This window comes from Heterodontus francisci, chromosome 1 (genome assembly GCF_036365525.1).
Source record: "Heterodontus francisci isolate sHetFra1 chromosome 1, sHetFra1.hap1, whole genome shotgun sequence".
NCBI classification, from domain to species: domain Eukaryota; kingdom Metazoa; phylum Chordata; class Chondrichthyes; order Heterodontiformes; family Heterodontidae; genus Heterodontus; species Heterodontus francisci.
The window spans coordinates 102554899-102574361 of record NC_090371.1 but is presented as its reverse complement, the minus strand read 5'-3'; the positions used below and the strand labels follow the sequence as shown (position 1 = coordinate 102574361).

The 19463-nt window shown below is 40.6% G+C and overlaps 1 protein-coding gene across 3 annotated transcripts in view; it reads left to right on the top strand.

Moving 5' to 3' along the window:
• pde4d (phosphodiesterase 4D, cAMP-specific) overlaps nucleotides 1-19463 on the top strand; it is a 1078190-nt gene that overhangs the window by 239741 nt on the left and 818986 nt on the right. Inside the window, exon 1 of one of the 3 annotated variants that reach the window (XM_068033731.1) lies at nucleotides 12482-13814. The exons of the other annotated variants lie outside the window; for them this stretch is intronic. Within the exon in view, the coding sequence (XP_067889832.1) occupies nucleotides 13762-13814 (53 nt within the window). The 5' untranslated portion in view covers nucleotides 12482-13761. Of the gene's footprint in view, nucleotides 1-12481; nucleotides 13815-19463 lie in introns of those variants that run through there. 3 annotated transcript variants of the gene reach the window in all.

Genomic DNA, 19463 nt, shown 5'->3' with positions numbered 1-19463 from the left:
ATGAGCTGCTTGTTTGGAATCGCGGCAGCTCCGCAATATGCGCGCCATGTGTGCGGGCCGCCATGTTTTTTGCCCACCACCTATTTTGGCGCCGAGCTTTCAAAATGTAGCCCATTGTGCACATGATCCAGGCTGATATTTCATTGCAATACTAAGGGAGTGTGGCACTACATGGAGCTACTGTCTTTTGGATGAAATGTTAAACAGAAACCCCGTCTGTCCTGAGGTGGATGTAAACGATCCTATGGCATTATTTGAAGAAGAGCAGTGGAGTTCTTCTGGGTGTCCAACCTCACTGAAAAATAGATTATCTGGACGTTTGTCACCTTGTTGTTTGTGGTACCTTGCTATGTGTAAATTGGCTACTGTGTTTCCTACATTACCACAGTGATGACAATTCAGAAGTACTTCATTGGCTGTAAAGTACTTCGAGATGTCCTGAGGTCATGCAAGGTGCTATACAAATTCAAACCTTCTTTTCAGTGATCCTTCAGGCAGTATGCTGTATGGGTGGGAGCTCACGTAAAATAAGCAGTATCCAGGCCGATCAGGGATAGTGGAGGGAACTTGTGCCTGGAGTCGGAGGAGGTAGGGGAGGTCCTAAATGAATACTTTGCTTCAGTATTCACTAGTGAGAGGGACCTGGTCGTTTGTGAGAACAGCGTGGAACAGGCTGATATGCTCGAACAGGTTGAGGTTAAGAGGGAGGATGTGCTGGAAATTTTGAATGATATGAGGACAGATAAGTCCCCGGGGCCAGACGGGATATACCCAAGGATATTACGGGAAGCGAGGGAAGAGATTGCTGCGCCTTTGGCGATGATCTTTGCGTCCTCATTGTCTACTGGAGTAGTACCGGATGATTGGAGGGTGGCAAATGTTGTTCCCTTGTTCAAGAAAGGGAATAGGGATAACCCTGGGAATTATAGACCAGTCAGTCTTACGTCGGTAGTGGGCAAATTATTGGAGAGGATTCTGAGAGACAGGATTTATGATTATTTGGAAAAGCATGGTTTGATTAGAAACAGTCAGCATGGCTTTGTAAGGGGCAGGTCATGCCTCATAAGCCTTATTGAATTCTTTGAAGATGTGACAAAACACATTGATGAAGGAAGAGCAGTGGATGTGGTGTATATGGATTTTAGCAAGGCGTTTGATAAGGTTCCCCATGGTAGGCTCATTCAGAAAGTGAGGAGGCATGGGATACAGGGGAAGTTGGCTGTCTGGATACAAAATTGGCTGGCCCATAGAAGACAGAGGGTGGTAGTAGATGGAAAGTATTCAGCCTGGAGCTCGGTGACCAGTGGTGTTCCGCAGGGATCTGTTCTGGGACCTCTGCTCTTTGTGATTTTTATAAATGACTTGGATGAGGAAGTGGAAGGCTGGGTTAGCAAGTTTGCCGATGACACGAAGGTTGCTGGAGTTGTGGATGGTGTGGAAGGCTGTTGTAGGTTGCAACGGGACATTGACAGGATGCAGAGCTGGGCTGAGAAGTGGCAGATGGAGTTCATCCTGGAAAAATGTGAAGTGATTCATTTTGGAAGGTCGAATTTGAATGCAGAATACAGGCTTAAAGACAGGATTCTTGGCAGTGTGGAGGAACAGAGGGATCTTGGGGTCCATTTCCATAGATCGCTCAAAGTTGCCACCCAAGTTGATAGGTTTGTGAAGAAGGCATATGGTGTGTTGGCTTTCATTAACAGGGGGACTGAGTTTAAGAGCCACAAGGTTATGCTGCAGCTCTATAAGGCCCTGGTTCGACCACACTTGGAATATTGTGTTCAGTTCTGGTCGCCTCATTATAGGAAGGATGTGGAAGCTTTAGAGAGGGTGCAGAGGAGATTTACCAGGATGCTGCCTGGACTGGAGGGCATGTCTTACGAAGAAAGATTGAGGGAGCTAGGGCTTTTCTCATTGGAGCGAAGAAGGATGAGAGGTGACTTGATAGAGGGGTACAAGATGATGAGAGGCATAGATAGAGTGGATAGCCAGAGACTTTTTCCCAGGGTAGAAAGGGCTATCACCAGGGGGCATAATTTTAAGGTGATTGGAGGAATGTTTCGGGGAGATGTCAGAGGTAGGTTCTTTACACAGAGAGTGGTGGGTGCGTGGAATGCGCTGCCAGCGGTGGTGGTAGAAGCAGATACATTAGGGACATTTAAGCGACTCCTGGATAGGTACATGGATGATAGTAGAATGAAGGGTAGGTAGTTAGTTTGATCTTAGAGTAGGTTAAAGGTTCGGCACAACATCGTGGGCCGAAGGGCCTGTACTGTGCTGTACTGTTCTATGTTCCACAAATCTTGAATATCAAAGAGTAAATAGCCATGTGAGTACAGATAATGAAATCAAACAGAAAATTTACATGCTCAATTTTAAGTTTACAAGGCCAACTCATTGAATACAATGGAAATAGAATGGGTGTATTAATATAGTGGTTATGTCACTAGATTGATTGACTGAATTGAAGACTGGATTAATAATCTAGAGAACGTGAGTTCAGTGCCACCATGACAGTTTGAGAATTAGAATCAGTAAAAGTGACCATGAAGCTATGGTTTGTCACAAGAACCCAACTGGTTTCTTAATATGCTTTCCTGATGTGGCCGATAGGAGACTTCAGTCAACTGCTTTCTGAAGTGGCCTAGCAAGACACACAGTTGTATCAAAACTGCGGCAATGAATTTCAGTGGTTCAAGGAGAAAGCCCACCACCACCTCCAGTGAATGCCATCCTTGCCAGCAGTGGCCACATCCCGAGAATGAATGTTTTAATATTTTGAAAGATCATTGGGACCTAAATTCAGCAACAGTGTGCCCATTTTATGAACCTAAAACCAGGCACAACTGTGACAAATTTAGCAGTGGTGAGGCACACATCCGATTTGTGCTTGAGCCACTGTTAAATATGGTAGGACATTTTTTTGTTGAAATATTGAAATGCGGTTCCTGCACTCCTTTCCAGACCCATTCATGACATTCATTTAAATGTTTTTGGGCTCCACAAGGACCAAGCCTGGTGTCTTTAAAGGGACCACTGCTAACTGCCGAAGTAGCTTATAGTAAGTTATTCGAATATATCTTAATGTGAAGGGAAGTTAAGACAGTGATTGATCTGCTATCCCTCGCACATGCCACTCCCTCCCAACTACCGTAGGGAGTTCTGAGGCGAGAACCTGGTGGGGAGGGGGCAGGAATAAAATTTTCAGGGCGGGAGGGGTGGGGGAGCGGGGAATTCACTTTTTATTGGATGTGAGGATGGTGGGAAGGGGTTGAAGGGCAAAAGTTAGAAGGTTGGGGGCTAAAGTTCAGGTGGGGAATAAGGCAAATTTTGCAAATATCGGGCAGTGAAATGTCCATTGGAGGGGTTGGGGAAGGGCCTACATCTCTTAATTATTTATTAAGAACATTTGAGGTACACTACATCTTTAAAATTTTCAATCTATGTTAAGGGCTTAAAAGCCCATTAAAAATGGCACCGGCGCTTGCGCATTGGCCCCTCTTTTTAAATCAGCCCCCGTGTGTATTATTGTGGGAGCTGTGCAGTGGCCCTTCCATGTTGGGAGGCCTCCGCTCTCACTGTATGCCACCGCGGAGTGCGGCGCACTAATAAAATCGAGCCCTCTAGTTGGGACCAAGATCTAAATTCAGTAAATTCAGTTGGCCCCGTGCTAATTCCTCCAGATGGCTGATGCATATGCCCCACTACCCACTCAAACAAAGCTTAAAGTAGAAATTGACCCCTCCATTCTAATCAGCATTTAACCTCCAGTTCAAATTTGAATAGTGGAGTATGTTGAATATTATAGCTGTCATTCTTGATAACATGTCGCATGGCTTTGATTGCCGTATGGCAGCCATCTTGAAGAACTAATTGTATGAGTATGATCCAAGAAACTGGCGGGGGGAGGGGGTGGGGTGGATTGTCTGTCATGTGTATGACACCAGCGTGGTAATGTTTATATTGTCATAAAATGGGTTCCCTTTTTGAGTTACACCCAAGCATTAAACACTTTATGGCATTCAGTAATCAGTTCCTTGCTCTACTGCCATTCAATAATTCAGATTCCACAATCATATCATAATAATTCAGTTCAGTAATTTGTTTGGAAAACAGTTTTAATTCTCAATAAAGTAACACTGCACATGCTAATGAAAGAATAAGGAAGTGCATAATGCATTTAAAGTGTAATCATTAAGGCTAATTAAAATGCCTATTAAATTCAAATCACTATTCGTTTTGAAACAATTAAAAATCTGAAATGTTATATGACTCATGAGGAAAATATTCTCCCCCACCCTCAATTTTGGTTAAGTATGTCTTCTACCACTGGTGTAATTACAGCAACCACATTGTTTCAAGTTTGATATTTAGCTTCACACCCTCTGGGCTACTCTTTATTAATTTTTCATGGCTCTTCAGACACTGACCATTGCAAGAATAAACAACTGTTTTGGGACTGAAGATGGGCATGGGTGCAACAAAAACACTTGCAATGGAAAAAGAAAGTATTGGGCAATTCAATTTTCAGAGAGTGCCTTATGGCTTAGGGAGCTTTGGTTGGAGAATTGAGGCTCAGGTCTTAGAGTCATAGAGTCGTACAGCATAGAAACAGGCCCTTCGGCCCACCGCGTCCATGCCAACCATAATGCCTATCGATACTAATCCCACCTGCCTGCATTAATTCCATATCCCTCTATGCCTTGCTCATTCAAGTACCTGTCCAGATACCTCTTAAATGTTACTACTGTTCCTGCCTCCACCACCTCCTCAGGCAGCTCATTCCAGATACCCACTATTCTTTATGTGAAAAATTTACCCCATTGATCCCCTTTAAACCTCCTCCCTCTCACCTTAAATCTATGCCCTCTAGTTTTAGTCACCCCTACCATGGGAAACAGACTCTGGCTATCTGCCCTATCTATGCCTCTCATAATTTTATATACCTCTATCATGTCCCCTCATAGCCTCCTTCGCTCCAGGGAAAACAGACCTAGCCTATCCAATCTCTCTTTATAACTCAAGCCCTCCAAACCAGGCAACATCCTTGTGAATCTTTTCTGCACCCTCTCTAGTTTAATCACATCTTTCCTGTAGTACGGTGACCAGAACTGCACACAGTACTCCAAATGCAGCCTAACCAACGTCATGTACAACTATAACATGACGTCCCAACTCTTGTACTCAGTGCCTCAGCCGATGAAGGCAAGCATGCCATACGCCTTCTTCACCATCCTGTCTACCTGTGTTGCCACTTTCAGGGAACTATGTACTTGCACCCCAAGGTCTCTTTGCTCAAGAACACTCCCCAGGGCCCCGCCATTCACTGTATATGTCCTGCCCTGGTTTAACTTCCCAAAATGCAAGACTTCACACTTGTCTGCGTTTAATTCCATTTGCCACTCCCTTGCCCACTTTCCCAGTTGATCTATATCCTGTTGTAACCTTAGACAACCTTCTTCACTGTCCACTATACCACCAATTTTGGTGTCATCTGCAAACTTACTAATCATACCCTTTACATTCACATCCAAGTCATTAATATATATGAGAAACAACAGGGGGCCCAGCACCGATCCCTGCGGCACATCACTGGTCACCGGCCTCCAATCTGAAAAACAACCCTCACTACCACCCTCTGCCTCCTATCACCAAGCCAATTTTGTATCCAATTTGCCAGCTCACCCTGGATACCATGTGTTCGAACCTTCTTGACCAGCTTACCATGCGGGACCTTGTCAAAGGCCTTGCTAAAGTCCATGTAGACAGCGTCCATCGCCCTGCCCTCGTCAATCCTCTTGGTCAACTCCTCGAAAAACTCAATCAAATTCGTGAGACGTGATTTCCCACGCACAAAGCTATGCTGACTATCCCTAATCAGACCTTGCCTTTCCAGATGCATATAAATCCCATCTCTCAGAATCCCTTCCAATAACTTTCCCACCACTGATGTAAGGCTCACCGGCCTGTAGTTCCCTGGGTTATCCCTGCTGCGCTTCTTAAATAAAGGCACAACATTAGCTATCCTCCAGTCTTCCGGTACCTCACCCGTGGCTAACGATGATAAAAAAAATCTCTGCCAGGGACCCAGCAATCTCCTCCCTTGCTTCCCATAGCATCCTAGGATACATCTGGTCAGGCCCTGGGGATTTATCCACCTTAATGCACTTCAAAACCTCCAACACCTCCTCCTTTGTAATGTTGATATGCTCCAGGATATCGGTGTTCCCTCTCTTGAACTCACTAGCTTCCATGACCTTCTCCACGCTAAATACGGACGTGAAATATTCATTTAAGATCTCGCCCATTTCCCGTGGCTCCACACATAGATTGCCACACTGATCCTTAAGGGGACCTACTCTCTCCCTAGCTACCCTTTTACTCTTAATATACTTATAGAATCTTTTAGGATTCTCCTTTATCTTATCTGCCAGGGAAATCTCTTGGCCCCTTTTTGCCCTCCTAATTTCCTTCTTAAGTGTCGTCCTACATCCCCTCTACTCCTCGAAGGACTTGCTCAATCCCAGCTGCCTATACCTGACATATGCCTCCTTCTTTGTCCTGACCAGACCCTCAATATCCCTTGTCAACCAAGGTTCCCTCAACTTGCCCGCCTTGCCCTTCCATCTAACAGGAACATGCCAGCCCTGAACTCTTCGTATCTCACTTTTAAAAGCCTCCCACTTGCCAGACGTCCCTTTACCTGTAAACAGCCTCTCCCATTCAACTTTTGAGAGTTCCTGTCTGATGCCATCGAAATTAGCCTTCCCCCAATTTAGGACTTCAACCCGAGGACCAGTCCTATCCTTTTCCATAACTATCTTGAAGCTAATAGAGTTATGGTCACTGGTCCCAAAGTGCTCCCCCACTGACACATCAACCACCTGCCCATCCTCATTTCCTTAGAGGAGGTCGAGTGTAGCCCCTTCTCTAGTAGGGCCATCCACATACTGCTTCAGAAATCTATCCTGGACACACTTAACAAATTCTTCCCCATCTGATCCTTTAGCACTAAGGCAGTCCCAGTCAATATTAGGGAAGTTAAAACCACGTACTATTACAACCCTATAATTCCTACACCTATCTGTGATTTCTCTACATATATGCTCCTCCACTTCCCTCTGACTATTGGGGGGCCTATAGTATAATCCCATCAAAGTGATCACCCCTTTCTTATTTCTAAGTTCTACCCATATGGCCTCACTGGACATTCCCCCCGGGATATCCTCTCTAAGTACTGCCGTGATGTCCTCCCTAATCAATAGTGCAACTCCCCCTCCTCTCTTACCTCACGCCGGAAGGATAGGTACCCGGAACACTGAGCTGCCAGTCCTGCCCATCCCTCAACCACATTTCCGTAATAGCTGTAATATCACAATCCCATGTCCCGATCCATGCTCTGAGTTCATCTGCCTTACTTGTAAGGCTTCTTGCATTAAAGTAAATGCAGTTTAGCCTACCAGACCTTCCACGCTCCTTGTCCTGCCCCTGCCCGGCATTCCTACTGGACTTGCTTGCTTTAACTTTAGGTCTTGTTCCCTATTCCAACCCACACTCAATTCAAGTGAGGATTGTCAATGAAAATACTGAGTCACTGAATGAGAAAAAGAACATGGACCTGAAAACTCTCCTGTGGGTCAGAAATCAGCATCAAATTTAAGTCTGAATTAACACTAAGACTATCCAAGCCAGGTTTGTTTTTGTTGCTGTTTCTACTTAGTTCACTTTGCATTTTGTTGTAATTTATTTTTGGCTCTTGTATGTGTGTATATAACTATTACTGATAGTGACTACTATTTAAGACTGATACTGAGAAAACTCAACAAGGACTTTTCAAAGAAGCAACCAATCCTTTTGAACTGTATGAAAAAAGAACTAAAAGGACAAGGCATTTGGGGGTTTGTTTTTATTTCAGAGATACAGCACTGAAACAGGCCCTTCGGCCCACCAAGTCTGTGCCAACCATCAACCACCCATTTATACTAGTCCTGCATTAATCCCATGTTCCTACCTTCCCTTAATTCCCCTACCTATACTAGGTGCAATTTACAATGGCCAATTTACCTATCAACCTGCAAGTCTTTGGCTGTGGGAGGAAACCAGAGCACCCAGAAAAAACCCAAACAGTCATAGGGAGAACTTGCAAACTCCGCACAGTACCCAGAATCGAACCCGGGTCTCTGGAGCTGTGAGGCTGCAGTGCTAACCACTGCGCCACTGTGCCGCCCGTATGCAGACTGCTATTTTGGACCTTGTAGCTCCTATTGACGCCCTGTCTAAATTACTCTCAGCTGGACATGCGTTCACCGGTAGGAGGTACCCACCTCCTTCCCCCCCCAACCCTTGTGTTTCTTAAACAAATCACCATGGTACTTCCAGGAGAGGTGCTTTTGACTTTCTTTTGCAGCTGTGGAATGAGTGGAAGTACCGTGTTGAATGTTGTGGAAGAGTTTAGAATGGTTGTTGGAGTCAAAAGGGAGTGGTGCTGGACTTTGTTTGTGCTACATTCTTAACTGAATGCAAAGTCATTGGGAGTAAATTAGATTTGTCCCTACTGTGAGCCGAGAAAAGGAGGGACATAAAATGATTAGTTTTACGTAAAATATAGGTTCATCTTCAGAAGAAAATTTCCAATTTACAAATAAAAGTAAATGACATTTTTGATAAAGCCCTTCTTGCTGGTTTATTTTTCAAAGCTCAGCTTTTCTTTGGTGTCTGTCTCTGTTTCAGAAGGATGCCCTTTGTTACAAATGTGACTATCTAAATTATTTAAGCAATCAAAAGCATTTTTGACTTCATGACAAACACATTTTAGAACACTACTTAAAAGGCTGCCTGTATGCTCTATAGCTTCTCTGCTGGATGCTAGATTAGTAATTGGCCTCAATAACATATATATATATTCCTTGGGCAAATCTAGCTTTGTGCTTATACATTAGGTAAAAGATATATTCTAATGCTTAAATAGCAAATTATTCTTGCCCAGAGAGAAACTATGCTTGTGCACAGCACCAAATTGTTGTCCATTGGCACTGCCTGAGACAGACCTGCATCAGTGCTAACCAGCAGTGAGTCTGGGCTGCTCCAAATTTCATTAAACCCTTCAAGGTAGCAATTGATGCTTGTGACCTGGAGGTCGGTGCAGTCCTGTTACATGACAATGAATCAGGTACAGCAAAGCCAGAAGGATACTTTTCCAAAGCTAAATCGAACTTGCTGGCCACAAGAGTGGTGGAAGCGGAGGTGATCAATAAATTCAAGAGGAAGCTGGATGGAAAGAAAAAAATGCTTTTTTTTTCAAACCAGTGAGATGTTTGATTAGAAGGAATCTTTTACAATTTTGGTAGTGATCTGCTGAACTGTTTAACTTATTGAGATCAAAATTCACTTTTGGGACTTGAAATGTATGCAGTTATGGTTTTGACCTCATCCAATGTCAAAAAGAACAAGCTGATATCAGAACTGATAAATTATTGTTCAAGTGCTGAAGGTTTACAGACATGTGGTTTCCAGGATACCTGACATTGAAAGAAATATAAAGAAAGGAAATTGTCAGTTAAATTTGGTTTTTAAAAAAATCTCCAAACCTATTTTTGAGGATCCTATGGTGTCAAATCACTTCCTACAGAGATGCATATGGGAAATCTTGATGCAAGTGAGTCGATACAAAGTAAACTGTATATCAACATTAGAAAATTCTAATGTTATATTATGTGGAATGAACAAAATTCTTGAATTTTCTGCTACTTTTTAAAATTCTCGTGATATGGAATATGAAAAGAACTGATGAATGTTTTTGTCTGCTGGGATGTCAGTAATGATCCTTTCTAACAACTAGATGTCATCCTATACAGCAAAAATGAATCATAGATAAAAAGAAAAAATGTATTTAAAAAATAATTTCATAAAAAAGGGAGGAATGCTAGAATAAAATACTATGAATGAGATTCAGATGATGAGAGAATATTTTGTTCAAGGAGTTTTTATATAAATGATGTTCGTAATGTCAGGACAGAGCACCTGAGTGAACTAAAAAGATGGAATGATAGCATAGTGTAATGAATTGGTAATTCAGAGGCCTGGACTAATGTTCCAGAGACATGAGTTCAAGTCCCACTACAGCAACTGAGGGAATTTAAATATAATTACTTAAATAAATCTGGAATAAAACATTAGTCTCTGTAACAGTGAGCATGAAACTACTGGATTGTTGTAAAAATCCATCAGGTTCAACTAATATTCTTTAGGGAAGGAAATCTGCCATCCTTATGTCTGGCCTACATGTGACTTGAAACCCACTGCTGTCTGAAATGGCCTAGCAAGACACTCGGTTGTATCAAACCACTACAGAAAAGTCAAATAAGAATTAAACAGGACAGACCACCTGGCATCAAACTAGGCACTAGATACAACAAAGGCACAACTTGCCCAGTCGATCCTGCAAAGGCCTCCTCACTAATATCTGGGGACTTGTGCCAAAATTGGGAGAGCTGTCCCATAGACTAGTCAGTTATGCTCACAGAATCATACCTTACAGCCAATGTTCCAGAACCAGTCAGCTCCAGATTTCATTACCCCTAAGAAGAACCAAGGAGCTGAATTCCAGAGGTAAGTTGAGAATGACTGCCCTTGACACCAAGGCAGCATCTAACTGAGTGTGGCATCAAGGAGCCCCACCAAAATTGAAGTCAATGGGGAAAACTCTCCACTGCCTGGAGTCATACCTAGCACAAAGGAAGATGGTTGAGATTGTTGGAGGCCAATCATCTTAGCCCAAGGACATTGCTGCAGGAGATCCTCAGGGCAGTGCCCCAGGCCCAACCATCTTCAGCTGTTTAATCAAGGACCTTCGCTTCATCATAAGGTCATAAATGGGGATGTTCACCTATGATGTTCAGTTCCATTTGCAACTCTTTAGATAAAGAAGCAGCTCGTGCCTGCATGCAGCAAGACCTGGACAACATTCAGGCTTGGGCTGATAAGAGACAAGTAACATTCGTGCCACGTAGTTGCCAGGCAATCACCATCTCAAACAAGAGAATCTCACCTCATCCAGTTGACGCCCAGTCTATATCAAGCATGATTCTAATTGAATTGATGAATGCCCCACTATCAACATCCTCGGGGTTACCATTGACCAGAAACTGAACTGGACTAGCCACATAAATACTGTGGCTACGAGAACAGGTCAGAAGCTGGGAATTCTGCAGCAAGTAACTCACCTTGTGACTCCCCAAAGTTTGCCACCATCTACAAGGCACAAGTCAGAAATGTGATGGAACACTCCCCAATTGCTTGGATGAGTGCTGCTCCAACAACAGTCAAGAGGCTCGTCACTATGGAGGAGATGGTGGTGTAGTGGTAATTTCACTGGATTGGTAATCTGGAGGCCCAGGCTAATGCCCTGGGGACACAAGTTCAAATCCCACCATGGCAGCTGGTGGAATTTAAATTCAATTAATTAATAAAAAATCTGAAATTGAATGCTAGTCTCAGTAATGGTGCCATGAAACTATCATTGATTGTTGTAAAAACCCATCTGATTCACTAATGTCCTTTAGGGAAGGAAATCTGCTGTCCTTACCTGGTCTGGCTTATGTGCGATTCCAGACCAACAGCAATGTGGTTGATTCTAAACTGCCTTCTGAAATGGCCAAGCAAGCCACTGAGTTCAAGGTAATTAGGGATGGACAACAAATACTGGCCTTGCCAGTAACGTCCACATCGCATGAAGGAATTTTAAAAAACCATGCAGTGCAAAGCAGCCCACTTGATTGGCACCCCATCCACATCATAAACAGCAGCTTTTGGCAGACAGGAACATGAATAATGCTGTAGCATTGCAGTGCTACTAGAGGGTTCCTAAGCAGTTTACCTTCACAGAAAATGCAATAAGTTGTTGTGTTTTAAGGATGATTTATTTTTAAATTGAATCATTTAAATTCTATAATTTTGAATCATTTAAATTCTATAATTTTGAATCATTTAAATTCTATAATTCTGTTGCCACACAACCTATTAAAACAATGTTTTAATTACTTGAGAGTACAACTGTATATATGAAGTGTTGAGACATGATCACTTTTTAAGTGATCTACTTATAATAAAAAATTCCATTTTTCAAACAGAAAAATCCCATTTTAATTGCACATTTTGTTTTTTTCAATTGTCTTCTGAAGCTTACATCCTATAACTGTTTAGTTCATTGTTTACTACTTCCCACTTGTCCTAAAAAGGCATTAACTATGCTGTCAAGGGGTCTTTTAGGGTATTTTAGGGTGATAAAATTATTAATAACATTGGTCTGCCTCAGATGGAAATGAAGAAACATAGCAATGATTTTCTTATGCTATGGACTGTAGTATCATTAATATACCCATTTATTAAGATGTTATCTGAAAACAAGCTTATGAATAAATTTGTTGAAGAGGGAACCTACCTAAAGGGGCCCCTTGACGACAGCACATCCCTTGTGCAGCACCATTCTCACAAGATTGAAGCTGGTTCTGCTGCAGAATAAAGTAACCGAGTCACTGAGAATGTGCTGAACCTTTCTGTGGTACATGTCAGACACTCTGGAGATGACTGAATCCATATGCTGCATTCGCATTGTCAGGATACTTGCTGTTGAATGAGAGCCTTTTCTATTGTTCTGCCTTTATATCAATGCAAGGTTTGGAGAACACGGACTTTAAGCAGATGATCCCATTCACAATGACAGAACAGTAATGACAACTGTTGGTGAACTGGATTGGAAAAAAAGGAACAAGGACGGTAGGGGAGAGGTTCTTAGATGACATTCAGATCTGGAGCATTCCTCTTCACCTTCCTTCGTATCATTACTGGCATCCTTCTGTTCTTTGTTATTTACTTTTATGACAAATTTACACAGCCTGCTTGGATTAAGAAGATCAGCGGCTTAGTTGTTTTGAAGCATAGAAGTGCACGTTGCTTTAATAAAAATTTATTTTAGAAATATTGTCCATAGTTTAAAAAGTGTCAAAATGAGAGAACAATCACAAAAATGCTTTTGATGGCAACAATCACCCCCCTAGGGCTTGGAGCAGTAAGGGCTCAGTGCCTTGCTACAGATGTGGATGAATTCGTGCTCTTTTAAATGTCAGTGCAAAGTTTATTTAGTAGCAGTATAATATCGTGATTAATATATCAACATCATCATCCCAGAAGGAAAATTCAATGAAGAAGTATTTGATTTTTGTCAATGCCGAAATGAATGTATGGTGCAAGAAAGCTGAAAGGTTTGCAGAAAGAATACGAAGAAAAAGAAAGTAAAACTATACACACCTTCCTTTAATGATAATTAAGAGTCTTCTGCAGTGCTGCCTCTGTCCTCTTACAATGTAGAAATTTTACATAATGCTGGAAGATGGCGTATATTTTCTGTTGGACTGCTTCTCTCTGTTATTTTTCTTTGTACCTGACTCTAAGTAATGTTTTAATTGTCTTCATTCACTAGAAGCAAGAGCTTACATGTTTCATTCAAGTGTTAAGCTACAAAAATTGTCATAAACAGTTATAACAATGAGAGCACTGATGTTGCAAACTACAGTGTGGTACTGAACTGTTTCTTTTTAAATGAACAATCCAATGACTGCAGGTGTGCAAAAATGATCCTAAATACATTATGGTCAAGATCAATAGAGAGGATCTATTAGATTGCTACCAGAAGTTGATTGTGTATTAAGGTGTCTGCACAACTTCAATTTCAAGGATTTGAGGAATCCCTGTAAAGGAAGATTCATGGAAATGATGCACGTGAATAATTTCCCCTTCAGGAGGCATTCGTGGATATGGTAAGTTGTATCCGCAAAGTTCAGTTGCCAGAAGTAACTGATCAAATTTGCTGAATTCGTGCTCGTCATTACTAGTACACTGCATACGTTTCCCATTTGGAAGGATATGTGAAATTCTAGTATCTTAAATGGTCATTAGTACAGCTAAGAAACAGATACAGAGAACTAACTGTTTGCCATTCAGTAGTTGTGAACTTCCACACAAAGCAGAGCACTCATGGATCTGTGTATGGGTCTTTATGCTAACTTTACCCTCATTATTTTTTGTAGGAAACGGCAGATATTTGTAAGCTTGATGACGACTATAAAAACACATTTACGTTAATACAGCTGCAGGACTATGTAATGTCCCTTTATCCTAAACAATATGAAAAATATTTATAATCTTAATTCTTCAATTGAACTGGTTGCTGATTTTAATAAAAAGGCAAGATCAGCAAAAGATAAGAGGTTCTTCAGAACAGTTGTTTTGAAGCCAAGGAATGAGCTTTATGCCAGGCAGTTCAAGCTCATGAAAAATCCCTTCATTCTGTATAGTTTGTACAGAATGAGGAAGATGCTCTGCAGAAACATAAAATCATTTTAAAAATAGACTTGCATATATGTTGTAATTACAATAATTGATCAGTTATTTACCTAAAAATTCAGAATGTAACAAAGTAATATATTGCTAGTATTACTATTAATCTGTAATGGTCTTTGTAATTCAGTAAATATTCTTGTGAGTCTACAATTATTTTGCATTTAGTCTATGCACTTTGTAATCAGTAAATTAAACGACTTATTTGAAGTGTGGAGTAATGCAAAATATGCATTCACTTAAGGCAGAGTGGGTAGTTCTCCCTGCTGGTATGAGGAAACAGGAATTTGTCAGATCTTGACTTGAGTGGTTTAGAAACCAGTTTGTAACCTGTGGATCACCTTTCATCAATGATCAACTTGTTAAATTACTTGTTGATTTTCACATACACCATTTAAAATAACCACATTATGAAATCCATATTTACTGGTGGTCCAGTTTCTAACTCACCTAATAATGACATACAACTATTCTCTTGGAGGAAAAACACATGGGAAAATAGTCAAAATAAGTCATCACCCGTATTGCCTTTCCAGATTAAACTGTTTAAATAACAAGTCCAATTTTAAAACCTCTGTTTTCCTTTGTATTCCTGCAGCTTCATTGGAATATTCTCATGTAAGTCATGAGTGCTCCAGAGATTGTTGAAGGAACTGAATTAACATTAATGGTTATCATTGTTATCAGAATCTTTCAGTGAGGTTATTATTTCAACTGTAGATTAACTTGGTTTGCTCATTTTTGAGCTAATTGAGTCACTCCACCTAATTTCTCCAATAATGTCATCATCGCTGACAATTGAAACTAAAATCAGCAGTAAAATAAAGATGTAACGTTAATCACATTTATTGTAACACATTTTAAGAATCACATTTATTGTGACTGATTTTAAGAGTTTGGTGATGTTTTCTCAATATGGAAATCAGAACAGGGATAATATCCTTATAATGAGTTAACAGACTGTAAATCATCGGAATGCATTGATTTACCTGTGGTCACTGATCTCACTAATGCTACTTGTGTAGGAGAATACTGCATCTGTCCTAGTAGTGAATACGTTTTCTTTCAATGGATACTAAATTAACCAGATTACAGCCAAGGTTACATGCATTTCTGTACCACTGCTTCTTCAGCTCTTCATGATTTTTATTTATGGATTATTTTTAAAGTTCATCTGTCTACCATAAATATTTAAGTAACAATTTTCCATTTCCTGCCTTTGAGTAATAAAATCTATTGTGATTTTCATTCATACACTGCAAACAGACTTTATCCCTTTGAAAGTGAATATTTCTAGGTAGATTCTGAATGTAATGAACCTCACCACCTGTCCACTTATTTTCTTGCTATTTATATATGTGGTACAGTTACAGTAAAGTGCCCTCAAACACATTATTTCTCTTTTTTTTAAAAGGATAGAATTACGAAAATAGAGAAGAAATTGTGTTGGAATTCACTTGTGTGTAGGGAAGTGTTTGAAGAATATTATTTTTGAAATATGTGATATTTGAATAGTGATGGACAGTGTTTTCATTGTGACTTTTATCGTCTCCTCCAATACGAAAAGACCATCAGAATGTGTGCTGTGTTAAGTACTGAACTATCTGATATAAACTGGCTGGTCACTTCTCAAAATAACAAAACAAGAATGAGGGAATGAGGGCAGAGGGAAAGATGGCGTTGGAAGAGTTCTAATGTTGTCCTAGACATTTTGTTTTAACTGCCAAATGCTTCTCACATCAGTTCAATAAGCACTTATGTCATTGCTGCAGAGAACAAGTCAGTCTAGGATAAAAACAAGAAATGCTGGAACCACTCAGCAGGTCTGGCAGCATCTGTGAAAAGAGAAGCAGAGTTAACGTTTCGGGTCAGTGACCCTTCAGTCAGATTCAGAGCCAGCTGCCAGAGGTGAAAGGGCACTGAGCCAACCCACTGCACCATTCAGTCCCCATTAGGATCAATAGCTTGAATTTGGATGATGTTTTGAGTTTTCCATTGTATTTTATGAAATAGCAGGAAATTGCTAAAAGATCACTTTAATGTAAAAAAAAACAAAACTATGAATTGTTTCTTCCCTTGTTGTATTTCCACATTTTTCTTATAAATGAATTTGCTAAAATATCAGGTTATAACAGTGTGAGTGAATGGTTAAAGTTTATAATAAACTGCAAAGGTCTAATTTGCTATTTTGCGTTACAATCTCCATGAATTATTTATAACTAGGCACAAAAAGGCTCAAGATATTTTTGCACGCTGGTGCTTGCCAAGCACACTGGGCATTGTTGGGTTGTAGACAAGTTGCCGTTAATTATGCTACAAGACAAATTTTATAATGGATAGGCAACTGATACCATCTAAAACTTATAGACAGCCTTTATTCAGAGAGAATTAAAGTGTTAGGCCAACAGGGAATAATCCTAGACTAAACCTGTGCTGTACTATTTCTTCAGTTTTCAAAAAAAGGTGAATTTGACGAGGAAGTAAGGTAGATGTTACATTATTAATCTATTTAAATATTGAAATGGTGGTGTCAAGTAACATTTGTTTTACAAGTGTTGTTGCAATGTCTAAGTATGTAATCTAGCATGATAGGGTTCCAGGAACATTGTAATTTTTAGGTAGTCTCTTTCAGTATTGATACTGAAATAAAATACTGTAAAATATCTCTGGCAGCTGTTTAATTACTTGAGGTTTTAACGTTTTGTGTGCTAGTTTTTTTTATTTGTTATGCTGCTTTTATACTATATACCTCAAAGATTATCATTCAGGATATGGTTGCTTAAAACAAAAAATTCTCTAAAATATGCTCAGTTATACTTTTGAAGTATTTGTCTGGGAATTAGGAAACCTTGAATTTAAATACAGTTATAATTCAAAATAAACATTTAGGCAGCTGGGCATAGAGCATGCAGCCATATGCAACTCAGCCACCTACACACTCATATCTGCATCCCCACAGTTCTACTTATAAATTAAGTATGCCTAGCATCCAGCTTACATTTTTATATGTTCCCATCTTTATCTTACTTTAATACTTCTATTTAAAAGGCAACAATGGAGCCAGAAATGCAAAATCTTTCAGGCTACCCAATTAGCGGCATGTTTGGCTTGCAGCTATTCAAAATTATTCTTTGTTTAGTCATCTGACAAGATTACCACTATAGTGGCTTTGGAAGTTGTTTTAAATTAACCAGCAGGCACAAACATGACTGCCCTTGAAGACGGCAGTAAGCTTGAAAACATGGGCCACAAGTTACATTTGCTTTGTTGTAAGACTTATTCTTAAATATTGGGCTGAACTTAATGGGCCTCCCTGGAGATGGTTTAGGAGGCAGGGGATCCCATAGAATTGCGATGGGAGGCAGCGGATGGAGGGCCCGTCGCTTTCCTGCGATTAAGTCGGGGGCGGGATAGGCCAAAGACAGCTTTCTACCCCGTGACCAATTAAGGCCCTTAAGTGGCTAATTATTAGCTACGGAGAGGTCGGCCAGTGAAGAAAAAAATTCCACCTGATTCACTAATGTCTTTGAGGGAGGGAAATCTGCTGTCCTTACCTGATCTGACCTACATGTGACTCCAGACCCACAACAATGTGGTTGACTCTTAACTGCTCTCTAAAATGGCCTAGCAACCCACTCAGTTGTTAAGGGCATTTTGGGTAGGACAACAAATGCTAGCCTTGCCAATGATGCTCATATCCCATGAAAGAATTAAAAAAAGGCTTCCTGTAGTACCGGCAGTAGCTACCGCTCCCGGTGGTTTTGCCAATCCTACTGACCTGCTGGCCCTCTAATTGGGCTGACAGCTCTTGCAGGTTGGATCTGTGTATCTAAAGGGATGGGGGACCCTGGCACTGGGCACTTACGTGCCTGAGCCCTGTTGACTCACGCCTGTGGGAGGAGACTCCGAAAGGCTGAGGCATGGTTCTCCTCAACTTTTCAGCCTGGTGCTGGGAGCCCCACAGGTGTGACTAAATCTAGCCCATTGTTTCTGTACAAACCTAACAAAATAAACTGTATGCGTTATCCGTTAGGTCTTTTTAAAGACTGAGAAAGAGTAGTGTTTCAGTGTTTTAGACTTGTTTTTATTTATGTCAATCTAATTTTATTTAAAAAGGAATAACCAGAAAGGGAGAAAATGCATTGCTAGCTCAAGGGTGTTTCAGATATGAAAAACTGAACAATAAGGAATAATGGCTTTATTTTATGTCCCTAGTTAGAGAAAGTTGTTACATTTTTGCAATCTATAGCCATATAATTTCTTGTTATTCCCTTTTAAAGATTACATATGTAATGTACCAAAATCCTTCATAGAAGAAAAACTCATCACATTATACCTGCTTGTAGGGAATGTTGGGAAGCATTATGTTCGCAAATAGGATGAAACTGCCAAATTATTGCCGTGGTGATGACAGTCTGAACAGTGCAATCAAGATGCTGTGCAGTCCATCACTCTAATGCTGCCTGAAATATGCCCACCTTTGATATCATACATTCATTCTGGAATCCTCACTTACCAACAAAACAAAAAATGCACTTTACCAAACTACTTATTAGAGCATACTTTTTATGTCTCTACGGTCACATTTTAGAGAGGATCCTCCCTTTTTTTTTTTAAAAGCTTATTTGCACATAAGTTTCTTTTTCCATTTTTTCCCTCTCCTCTGCTGTTCCAGAGCAACACAACTTAACAGTTTGAGGAGATGCACTGAGGCCTCTATTAATGGCATGCGAATGATGTGTTTACAATCCACAAGTTTATCAATGTCAAGCCAAAGTCATTTCTCACTGATGCTAACCTTTGAATTTAAACCAGGTATAAAGCCTAAATGACTCTTAAGTGAAGTGAAAGGAGACTTCCTACTCCAGGGAGTCTCACTCCATTTTGTTTTGATATGTGGTTAGGTCCTAATACTAGATTCAAGCTGAATTTATAGTTTAATTGCAGTGCCTTATAAAGCAGTTTTGCTTCACACTGGCATTACAGTTATAATGTAAATGCCTGGTAGAAACTGCAGAAGAACAGTCTAAATAAAGACGACTTACTGCCCTGTGTTCATCCTCTAATTG